At 39.5% G+C, this 11313-nt stretch overlaps 1 protein-coding gene across 1 annotated transcript in view; it reads left to right on the forward strand.

The window, feature by feature from the left end:
• The window catches only part of SLC8A3 (solute carrier family 8 member A3), a 246023-nt gene extending 235560 nt beyond the window's left edge, over positions 1 to 10463 (forward strand). Inside the window, exons 5-8 of the mRNA XM_044664913.1 lie at positions 3348 to 3472; positions 4148 to 4247; positions 6501 to 6776; positions 8303 to 10463. Coding sequence (XP_044520848.1) covers positions 3348 to 3472; positions 4148 to 4247; positions 6501 to 6776; positions 8303 to 8679 — 878 coding nt within the window. The 3' untranslated portion in view covers positions 8680 to 10463. The remainder of the gene's footprint in view (positions 1 to 3347; positions 3473 to 4147; positions 4248 to 6500; positions 6777 to 8302) is intronic.
• Positions 10464 to 11313: the final 850 nt, after the last annotated feature.

Raw genomic sequence — 11313 nt, forward strand, 5'->3', positions numbered from 1 at the left:
TTTTAAGAAAATGTCATCTATATCTCTCCAGAACTTTCCCCCCCCCTCTAAACCCTTAGTATTGTATATTCTAAGTATTGGTTCCAAGGCAGAAGAGCAGTAAGGGCTAGGCAACTGGGATTAAGTGACTTGCCCAGGGTCACACAGTTAGGAAGTATTTGATGTCAGATTTGAACCCTGGAATCTCTAGGACTGTTTCACCAACCCCTGAGGCACCTACCTGTTCTTCTCCAGACCTTTTGGTGAAGAACCATCTGAAGTCATGTAAGGCACAAAGATCTTCTTTCCTACCACAATTCAAATAATTTGTCTGTAGCTGAAGTCACCCTTCAAACTTAATACTGGGTTGACAAGTGTCAATGTAGATTACACATTTGTTTCAGTGAGTTTCTATTTTAATAGTGTGGATAAAATTAAAAAGAAAAGGAAGGAAAAGAAGTAGAAAAAGAAAAGAAGAGAGAAGATAAGACAAAACAAGAGAAGAAAAGAGGAGAATAAATTAATTTGGTTCCAGAAGTCTTATCTCCACTTGTGCCCCTTTTCCCTTCTCTCTGATAGTTTTCATGGTTTAATTTTGTCACGTGGAGTTCTACCAAAACCTTCAATCAATGTCACTAATTAAAATTTTTTTCTTTCATGGTTTCAGTTTAAAGGAAAAGGCTTTTTCTCCAAAACTTATTAATTTCTTATTCTCACCCTACCCCCTCAACTTTGGTATGACTAGAAGCTCATATTAGATACAAGAATGCATTTTCATAGGCTTCTGAATTTGGGAATCTGTCATTTGGAAACATGACATATCCATATTGTAGATTCAAGTTCTTGTTTTTTGTTTTTTAAACTATTTTTATTGGGTTGGCAACCTCTGCCAGTGGGGTAATGGGAATTAAACCTCTGGATGTTAAACCATCTAATCAAGCATAGAGGTGCATTCTGAGATCCAGGGAATCTTTCTGTCTACTTTTACCACATGAACGAGCCTTTGAATCATTATCTATAACCTTATTTGCTTTAAGTCTGACAATCCTCTTCTTCTATGCTTTTCAAGCCTCAATTTTATCTTCCCTTCCTCCTTTGAAACTCTCCTAGTCTTCAAAACTTGATAAATATTGCTCATACACCAAATGGATTGTCCAGGTCATCAGTAATCCCTATTTCCCCTTGTATCATGGGGGGTGAGAGGGAATTTTGGTTACATAAGAGTGAACATAATTGTTTCTTGGCTCAGTTTTCTATCAAGAATTCCTAATTGAGGTTTGAGTTTAATGAAAGAACAAAAAAACGGATACTGTTGATGAAACTGAGGTCTGGCATCTATAGTGCATTAGAAACATGTACATCAGCAAACTATTTGTGGAGGATATATTATAAAGCACTTTTCTAAGTGGTTGTAGAGCATATAAGGCATAAGTTTCTAGACAGAGATTCAGAAACAAGACCCAGAAATTTATATAGAAAGCTGGTTAACAAAACTGACTGCCATTACAAGGAAGTGGAGAGGTCAATAGGTAAATCGATATTCTGCCTGATAGATACACTGCTAGATTGGTGGATAGACAAAGACTTAGACAGGTACAATGACATGTCACTAGGGAACTCATTATTTTGGCATAAAGAGCTGTTTGGCCATGTACAAATATGACCTAGGGGAAAATAGCACAGATTCTGCTAGACAGAGTATAACCCTTCTTTTGTGAGACAGTGACATCCAATAAAATACACACACACACACACACACACACACACACACACACACACACACAGAATCCATGCTCTGATTTTTGAGCAATTAAATGGAGTGGCCCTAAGAGCCTAAGGCTGCTCTTCAATGGCTGCCTAAACGGGAGGCAACTCCCTATTGTGTGTCTAGGTTTACTTAAAAGAACTCTAGCCATAGCCTGTTGGTCTATTAGAAAGGAATTTGCCATTGAAACTCTTAGATGATGGAGGCCAAAGGATACAATTTCCCACAAGAGAGTCTCAACTGTTTTGGGGAATAGTCAAAGTCTGGCTCTGTTTTAAACCTAGTGAGGAAAGATAGCACCATGGACAGTTCAGAGGCTACTTGGTTTTAATTCTCCAATCTCTCTATTGAAGATCTTTTCAACACTCCTTCAGGTTCCTACTGGCTATTTGCCATCCTTGACATTGGAGAAACTCCTCAATGGATCACATATTGTTGATCCTTTTAATGGATCCTCATTCCAACATGAGCTGAAGTTAGTTCTCTTTCACCTCATACCAATTCATCAAGCTACAGAGAAAGAAAAGGTCTCATGACATCTCTCTGCTCTGAGACTATCCAAAGCATAGGAATCCCCAAGGAAACTCGGCATGTAGTGTGGAAGTAATTAAGGTGCCAAATGAAAGAATTAATTGCATGAGCACATGTGGAATTGGATGTGTATAAGTTAAAATAAGCTCTGGAAGGAAGAAGCTGCCAAACACTTCTTATTCTTTAAGACAGAAAATAAATCTGTCTGCATATTGAAGCTGCCTTAAAAGGGACTTACCAGCATAATTGGGAAGAGCCTCTGACTGTTTCAACCCATGAAAGCCTCTGTTGGTCACAGAGTCAGGATGCTACACTTCCCAGGGGGAGCTCTGGAAGAAAGTAAAGAGAATGATTGGAGTTAAACAATCAGAATTGTTTTGAGAAAATTTTGCCCAGCTCCCATGGAGTCAGTTTTAGGCATTGCTAGATGAAAGCCCATGAAGTTTTTGGGAAATTTTCCAAATTCCTTATTGTGAGAATGGCATGAACTTTAAATGCTGATATTCCTGGAGGCAGCTTCCTTCTCTTTATTGGCACCATCCCAATTCTGAAGTGCTGTAAACAGCTGTTTATGTGAAATGGCAGGCATTTCTACTGGGTCCAATGTTCTTTACTTTCCACCCAGGACTATGTCATGAAATTATTGTTCAGCCATTCAACAGTTGCACTTTTCCACATGAAAGGTGTCTGAATTTGCATGTCAGTGAAGGGAAGGCTAGCAGTATCCTTGTCTCAAAAATAGGAGCCAGAAAGACTTGGGGATAGATGTTAAGTAAGGATTTAGGGTTTATGCCTGATCTTGCCAGTAACTTACTGAGTGATTGCGGATATGATTTAATTCCTTGAAGAATTTCCCATATGCAAAATAGATACCATAATCACTGTGGAAATTGATGGGTGTCTTTAACATGCCTGGAACTTTTTGGGTCGAAGTGCTCAGTAATTAAAGGTGTTAATATGCAGTAGAAATGTATGTGCTCATGTTCTTTCCCTGTTCCTCACACCCAGAACACTGAACCATAAACTTCTGGGGAAATGCCCTGAAGCTTGGTTTTATTTTGTTTTGTTGCAGATGTGACTGACAGGAAGCTATCCATGGAGGAGGAGGAGGCCAAGAGGATAGCAGAGATGGGAAAGCCAGTGCTGGGCGAGCACCCCAAATTAGAAGTAATCATTGAAGAGTCCTATGAATTCAAGGTCAGGACATCAGTGAAATAGAATTGAAAGAGTTCTGGAATGGGAGGCAAGAGATTTGGGGTTTAGGTCTAGTTCCACCATTAAATGGCTATGTGTAAGAGGGGCAAATAATTTAAGATATATAATTCTGCCACAAGCAAAGTTATGAGGGCATATTAGAGAATTTGAAATAGGGGTGTTTAAAAGGCTACTTATTTACCTTTGTATGCATGGGTAAGTTTCCTAAACTCCCTATGTTTTATCTTCTTCTTCATCCTGAAGAAGGTAATCTTAATGGTCCCTTTCATAGCTAAATCCTGTGATGCTAAAGTCCTATGACCAGATGATCCTTAAAACACCTTTAAATTCAAAATCTTATTTTATCATAATCATTATTATAATTTCATTTTTAAAGCTCATGAGATATAAACTCTTTGCAATAGCACAAGGCCTATTAGGCATGGTTATTGTGACTTTTGTAATTCTGTTCTGGAAAAATGTAAGGAAATAAAATAAAAAGAGAAGGGTCCTTTGACACTTTTTGGTCCTCAGCCTATGCAATTCCATTTGTAATTTCTCCCACCTCTCACAATGAGATATTCTCTCATTTTGCTCCTTTCCCCCTAGGCCCATGAATTCCTCAGTGGGCCCTGAGAATTCTGACCTTATGGCTTCAGGTTTCTGTTTCTTTGACAGAGTACAGTGGATAAATTAATCAAGAAGACAAACTTGGCCCTGGTGGTGGGGACACATTCCTGGCGTGATCAGTTCATGGAGGCTATCACTGTCAGTGCAGGTGAGATGGGTTAGAGTTATAGAAGCTGAGGAGGCTGGGCAATATTGGTGAGAATCATTGGTCTGTGGATTAAGAGAAGATGGATATTCCTATTTCTGAGGATACCTGTATACCATGATTCATTATTCTAATCCCAATTCTAAAGGTGAATGGTAAACTTGGTGAAGTCACACCCTTTTCTTACATTGGTTTTTCCTTTCTGTAAAAAGAGAGGCAACAACATTTCTTTGCCTATTTGCCTCTGGACAATAAAATTTGTGGGGGTGCTTTTTAAAAAGAATTTTATTTATGTCTTTTGTTTTCATATCTCCTTCATTTCTGAATATATCCAATTCCCCTTCTTCTACCCAGCAAAAATCCCACAGAATAAATAATAAAAAATAGGGAGAAGAAAAGTAATTCAGAGAAACCAACCAACATATCAACCAATTTGACAGCACATATTGTGTGATAATTCCCTACTTGTGCATTTTCTCAACTCTTCTCTGAGGTCAAGCTTGGTTATAAGGTATTTTTACCCCCTTTAGTAGAAGATATTCTTTATTATAACCAGAAGCTGAAAGTTTTACTTTTCTGTTGACCTGTGACCAAAGGATTAACTTTAGTCATGTCTCATGGTATTGCTATAGACCACAGTTCATTACAGAAATTCTACCATGAGTCTGTCTCTGTCTTTCTGTCTATCTATCTATCTGTCTGTCTGTCTCTCCATCTCTCCCTCCCTACCTCTGTCTTTCCATATCAGTAAAGCCCAAGTATATTTGCTTCTCAGCAAATGGTAAACAGAGTTGCTAAATGGCCATGGTTGCTTTCAGAATTCTTCATTGCCATAGCAACCTACAAGGTCATATCCCACAGGTCCCAGTGTCAGAATAAAGTTATAACCCCAGAGAGAGGACTTGCTGCTGACCCACTTTCCAGCATCAATGACTAAGGATCCATCCTTTCCTTGTATTACCCTATGATCACTACTTTGGACCTTTGATAAGAGAGGCCAAAGGGGAAGGAAAATAGAGGAGTAATGTATTTCCTAGTATTTGAGGGAACTCTTGAAAAAAAATCAGCTTTGGATTATAAACCATTAGAGCTGGGAGGAGCCTGGAATATCTATTCCTATCCCTTCATTTTACAAATAAAAAAATGGAAGCCCAGAAAGAGTGATTTCCTAAAAGTCATACAGAGGGCAGGAAAAAATAGAATCCACACTTTCTCATGCTGAGCTTAGTAATTTTCTTGCCATAAGACATTGCCTGTTATGAAGCCCAGGTTACTCCACGCATGCCGTGCCATCACAGGGAAATCCATGCTGAATGTATCAAATGTATGTAAGTAGAGTTTATCTTTTCCTAATAGACTAGCTTGGCATGTTTGAAGTAGGATCCAACTGCCTTGTCTTTAGATCTTGAGAATGCATTGACAAAGAAGTTGGGTGGTGTCAGTAGAAGACCCAGGCCTTGAATCCAGGTCCCCTGATTTCAATTCCAGCATGGCTCCATGAATAAATTGAACTGGATGACACAATCTTTCCATATTCTATGAACTCTTCCTTTTAAAATTACAATGGTTATCCTTTCCTCTGAAGCTCTATGCCTCTGTTTTCTTTGATAGTAGATGCCGTTGATTTTCTTTCTTGCTTAGAGATGGCCCATTTAATCCAAGTTGATGAAAATCAGCTATTTTCTTTCCTTCTCCTTCCTCGAGGACCCACTTTTGTGTGATGAAAGCTGCCAAAGCTTCTCCCATCATCCCCAGAGCATCATCCCCCAAAAGAAGGAAAAAAGGATGTGGGAGCACTGATAGGATACAATTTCCAAGGGTCTGAAACTGTGTCCTTTCTGGGTATTATAAGCACAGATGACCAACATCTGAGTTTTGTGATCAGATTGTTTCACTACAGTAGAGAAGCAAATTTGGTTTCCTCCCATATCAATTCTTCTTGGCCTCTGACCTAGATTCTGTTTGAGATTGCCCAAGAGATAGCAATCTCAGTGTGTTGTGGCACAGAAGTAATTAAGGAGGCGTTTTCTTAGGTCTGCAGGATTCTCCTCCTGCTCCCTTTGGGAAAAGGTCTAAATACCAACATGACTATATAAGTTCACATACATACGGACACAGACACATGCAGACACATGCACATACAGAGAAAATAAAAAAAAAAAACAACCTCTTTGCTAATTGGTTGGATTTAGAAGGAATAAAGTGTAAACTAGATCTTCTGTACCCTTTACCTGCCCCCATTTTTCTTGCTTCCAGCAGGAGATGAGGATGAGGATGAATCCGGGGAGGAGAGGCTGCCTTCCTGCTTCGACTATGTAATGCACTTCCTCACCGTCTTCTGGAAGGTGCTATTTGCCTGTGTGCCCCCCACAGAATACTGCCACGGCTGGGCCTGCTTTGTGGTTTCGATCCTCATCATTGGTATGCTCACCGCCATCATTGGAGACCTGGCTTCCCACTTTGGCTGCACCATTGGCCTCAAGGACTCAGTCACAGCTGTTGTTTTTGTGGCCTTTGGCACCTCTGTCCCAGGTGAGAGTCGGGGAAAGAGATTCTGAAAATATGAGGTTTATAGGGAGGAAATGCTCTGTGACTCATATATCCTGCTATATTTATCAACATTTTCCCCTCATCTTTGTCAACCATCTTGCCCAGTGCTTCATGGTGAGGAAAGGGGACCTTATGGTACTTCCTAAAATGACCCAAATTCAGGACTCCCTTAAATATGAAGTTGGTCCCTTGAAAGTCTCCTTAAGACTCCTAGCATTTTCATTTATTACCTGGACAATCTTCAGCAAGTTATTTAACTCCCTCAGCTTGCTCACCTGTAATATGGAGATTATATTACCTCATAGTGATATGTGAGGATCTGACAATATAATGCTTACAAAGTGCTTTCTGAATAGAAAACATTATTGTTATTATTCCCATCCCTTTACTGAATTCATGTGCTAAGCACTACAAAAACTGTAAGATTTAGGGAGGAAGGAAACAAGCATTTATAAAGCCCCTACTAGATGCCAGGCATTGTGCCAAGCAACATCATTTGATCTGCACAAGAGTTCTGGGAGGCAGGTCCAGTCATTATCTTTATTTTACAGTTTTACAGTACAGAGAAGATAAGTGACTTGCCCAGTCAAGATCACATAGCTAGCAAATTTCCTTAGCTTATTTTTTAATATAATTTTATTTTATTGATTACTTACTTTAGCTTTGAACTTGAGTCTTCCCTGACTCCAAGCTTAGAACTCTATCCTCTTCACCACCAAGCTGCACATAAAACACAATGCCTGTTCTCAAGGAGCATATGCAGTCAAGGGTCTTAGATGCCTTCATGTCTCTCAGTGATCCTAAATAATTTATACTGAGCTAGCATAGCCTATACCATGGAGTCTGTAGCACTGTAAGACTCTAAATTAATGTAATTTAATTAACTAATAACTTTACTAACTCATTGACAACTAAAGTCCAAGATCTTTATGGAGCAGATTCCCAGAATATGTCCTTTTAGAACTAGAAGCCCAAAGAGATCATCTTGTCCAGTCACTGGACAGGCCGTTCAGGTCTAGAATGTCCCATATTGGATATGTGTCCAAAGAAGAGATCACCCGTCCAATCACAGAATCGTAGAGAACCATGTCCACTTGTTTTATAAATGAACAAACTGAGGCCCCAGGAACTGAGTAGACTTTTCCAAGGACATGCAGCTAATTTGTGTCAAAGACAGGACTGGCGTTCGAGAAGACAATAGGATGTTGAAATATGAATTTTTAAAATAGCCCTAGTCATAGAATCACAGATTTGGAGAAGTAAATGGCCTTAGAGGTCATTTAATCCAACCCACTCATTTTTTCAGGCCTACAGATATTAAGTATCTCCACAAAGCTAAAGATCATTAAAGTCTGGGCTTGAACCCAAGTCTCCGAATTCCCCACACATTTTTTTTCCCTCTATACTATACCACCCTTTGCAGGTTAGCTCTTAGGAATAAGCCATTCCTAGGTATAAGACATAATTTTTCACACTACTTATTCCAAACCATCTTTTCCCTATTCCAGACACTTTTGCCAGCAAAGCAGCCGCCATCCAGGATGTATATGCTGATGCCTCCATAGGCAATGTCACCGGTAGCAATGCAGTTAATGTCTTCCTGGGCATTGGCCTGGCTTGGTCAGTGGCTGCCATCTACTGGGCCCTGAAAGGACAGGAATTCCACGTCTCAGCTGGTACCCTGGCCTTCTCGGTCACCCTCTTCACCATCTTTGCTTTTGTCTGCATCAGTGTCCTCCTATACCGGAGACGGCCCCACCTCGGTGGCGAGTTGGGTGGCCCCCGCGGCTGCAGGCTGGCCACAACTTTACTCTTCGTGACCTTGTGGCTCCTGTACATTCTCTTTGCCACACTGGAAGCTTATTGTTATATCAAGGGGTTCTGAACAGCCAAGGGCCGACGGATCCAAAGAACCTCTCGGCCTCACCACCCTCCTCCGGTGCCCAGCAGGATGTTTGGCTGAGGAGAGAAAGCACCAGACATCCAGGTCATTGGAGCACCATGTTCTGTGGAATCTCCCCCAGCCTAAGCCCTGGGACTAAAGGACAACATTGAAAGGTCAAGTTGTAACCAATCAAATCGAAAGACAAAAGAAGTCAAAATTATCAAGTATTTAAATACAAGCCAACAATAGCAACAACATCAACGTCCTTCCTACCCACAATCCCAGCCTTCACGCAAGAGGCTCACTTCCATCTTCTTACTGTTTTTAAGCTCCATCTTATTTGGTTGCTTCACATTCTCCTTGAGATTGGGCTTTCTCTTGTGGGTCTCAAAGGGATGCCAAACACACACAATATTTTCACATCCAACTGACAGGTCTGGGGGTGAATTAGATTCCCATCAGTTGACTTGGCCTCTTTTTCTAATTTGTATTATTGTTATTGTTGATTATTATTTGATGCCAGGTTTACCTCATTGTTTTTTCTCTCTTTCTCCTGACATCCATGACAAAGGTGAAATGGAATAACACTGGGTTGTTGTGGGAAGAAAGAAAAGTGTGAATTTTTCAACCACAAACAAGCTCACTTTCTCCAAGAGATATCCACCATGATTCTGTCCCTGTTTCCCACTCCCCCACCTCCCTGAATTCTTTAGAAGAAATATACTTAGGTGAAAAGACACACACACATGAAGACACACATGCATATAGCCACACATACATTTGTTGGGGGGAAAATTAAATATTGGAGCATGAAGCAAACACATGCTTCCACAAAGAAAAAACCTCACAAAACAAAACAAAAATCTTTGTTCTCTGCCCCTGTTGCCACATTTTGAATACAACATGTCTTTTGTATATGTGTCAGTTTCTTCATAACCATGGTATTTTAAGAACATCTAGAAACAGATTATTCTGGGAAAGCAATAGGAAGGTAAGGCCCAAGATGGAAAAAACCTGGCAGAGGAAAGTGTCGTGTGTGACTTTTTGGTCCTCTCTCATTTGCTTTTTGAGGTAGGATGAGAGTCACGTGCATATATGCACATAGCAAGATTTTTTTTAAGGGAAAAAAAACTTATCAATTATTTGGTGTTCTCACTATTTGGTGCTTCTGAGAAATGTCAACTTCTCCATGGTCCTACCACCTAGAGTATCATTGTGCTAGAATTCACCAAATTTCTTAAAATCACATGAATTTGGGAGAAATTGAGAGTAAGAAAGACCCTTTCTATTTGCTACTCTAATTTCTCTATGCCTTTAAAGGATGGGCACTGAGTCCTGTGTAGTTCTTGTAATTAGCCAATTTGGTGGGATATGTTGGACAGAAATCTCTTAATGAGCTCTCATTGTTTTGGTTTGTTTTTAAGTCTCATGAAGATATTTGATATTTTCTCCTCTCTACCTGAGTTGTTTTTCTGCGGTCATGATCCTAGTTTGGGGCATGTTCTTCGGAACATGACAAAGTTTGAGAGGTCTTGTCTTTAAAACACACACATACACACAATCATCATGAAACTGCCACAATTCTTCAGGTTTCTTCATTGACATATGTCCATTTTAAAAAAATAAAAAATATCAAGAGAACAAAAAGCACCCATTTAATTTTAAATCCATTTTTTAAAGAAAAAAAATGGAAAAAATGTGCTTCTGTCATAAGGTCTATTGACAGTCACTATTGGAAATGTTGGGGTGGTTAATAAAAGCTATACTCTATCTCTTTAAAAATACATGCCACTTATTCTTGTTTTTCTTACCTGCAAAGGCCAGAATGCCATTTTAGGTCCTCTCTTCCGCCAATGTGTTTGAGATGAAAATGTCATCTATGGTGAGGTGTGCTCCCAATGATGCTATTTATGTCAGACTTGATTTTGAAAAAAAGACATGCTAACACTGCAGAGGAAGCTCCAGTAGGTCCAGACTAGAAACTAATAATCCTGGAGGGTAGCAGGGGATGGAACCACAATTTTTTCAGAGAGAAAAGGGAGGTAGGAAGGAATCTTATATAATTGGAAGGGATCTTGGAGATTGCAAGGACTAATCTCAAATAAGGAAAAGCAAATCTTTTTCATAATCCAAAGACACGTAATTCTTTCTCCTTCACAAACATATTCAAACATCCTCAGTTTAGTTCCAACTTAGCATATCCTACAGATCATGCATATGCTGGCATTTTTAAGGCCTATATTAGAAAATCACAATGACAGATTTGGTGTTTTATACGGTAAAATAGAGTTCAACTTTACATCTGGGATTTTCAAAAGGAAATGGGATCAAGCAACTAAGGGGGAAAAATCAACAAATTTGATGGTGGCTCATTTGTACAAAGTGCTAATGCACATTCCTTAATTTACATTAGTCAGATGCAAATCAATAACACAATTAAGCCAGTGGAAAAGCAAAGAAGAGGAATTATAGGACCTGATTTAACTCCACCATTCCTCTGGAAAGTTATCAGGTTATCTGGGTATTCAACTCAATTCAACTCAGAATATATTGTTTATATTTACTGTGTGTAGAGTGCCATGAAGATGTCAGCAAGTGAAGTCAACAAGCATTCATTAAAAGCCTACTCTGTAC

This window comes from Gracilinanus agilis, chromosome 2 (genome assembly GCF_016433145.1).
Source record: "Gracilinanus agilis isolate LMUSP501 chromosome 2, AgileGrace, whole genome shotgun sequence".
Classification (NCBI taxonomy): Eukaryota; Metazoa; Chordata; class Mammalia; order Didelphimorphia; family Didelphidae; genus Gracilinanus; species Gracilinanus agilis.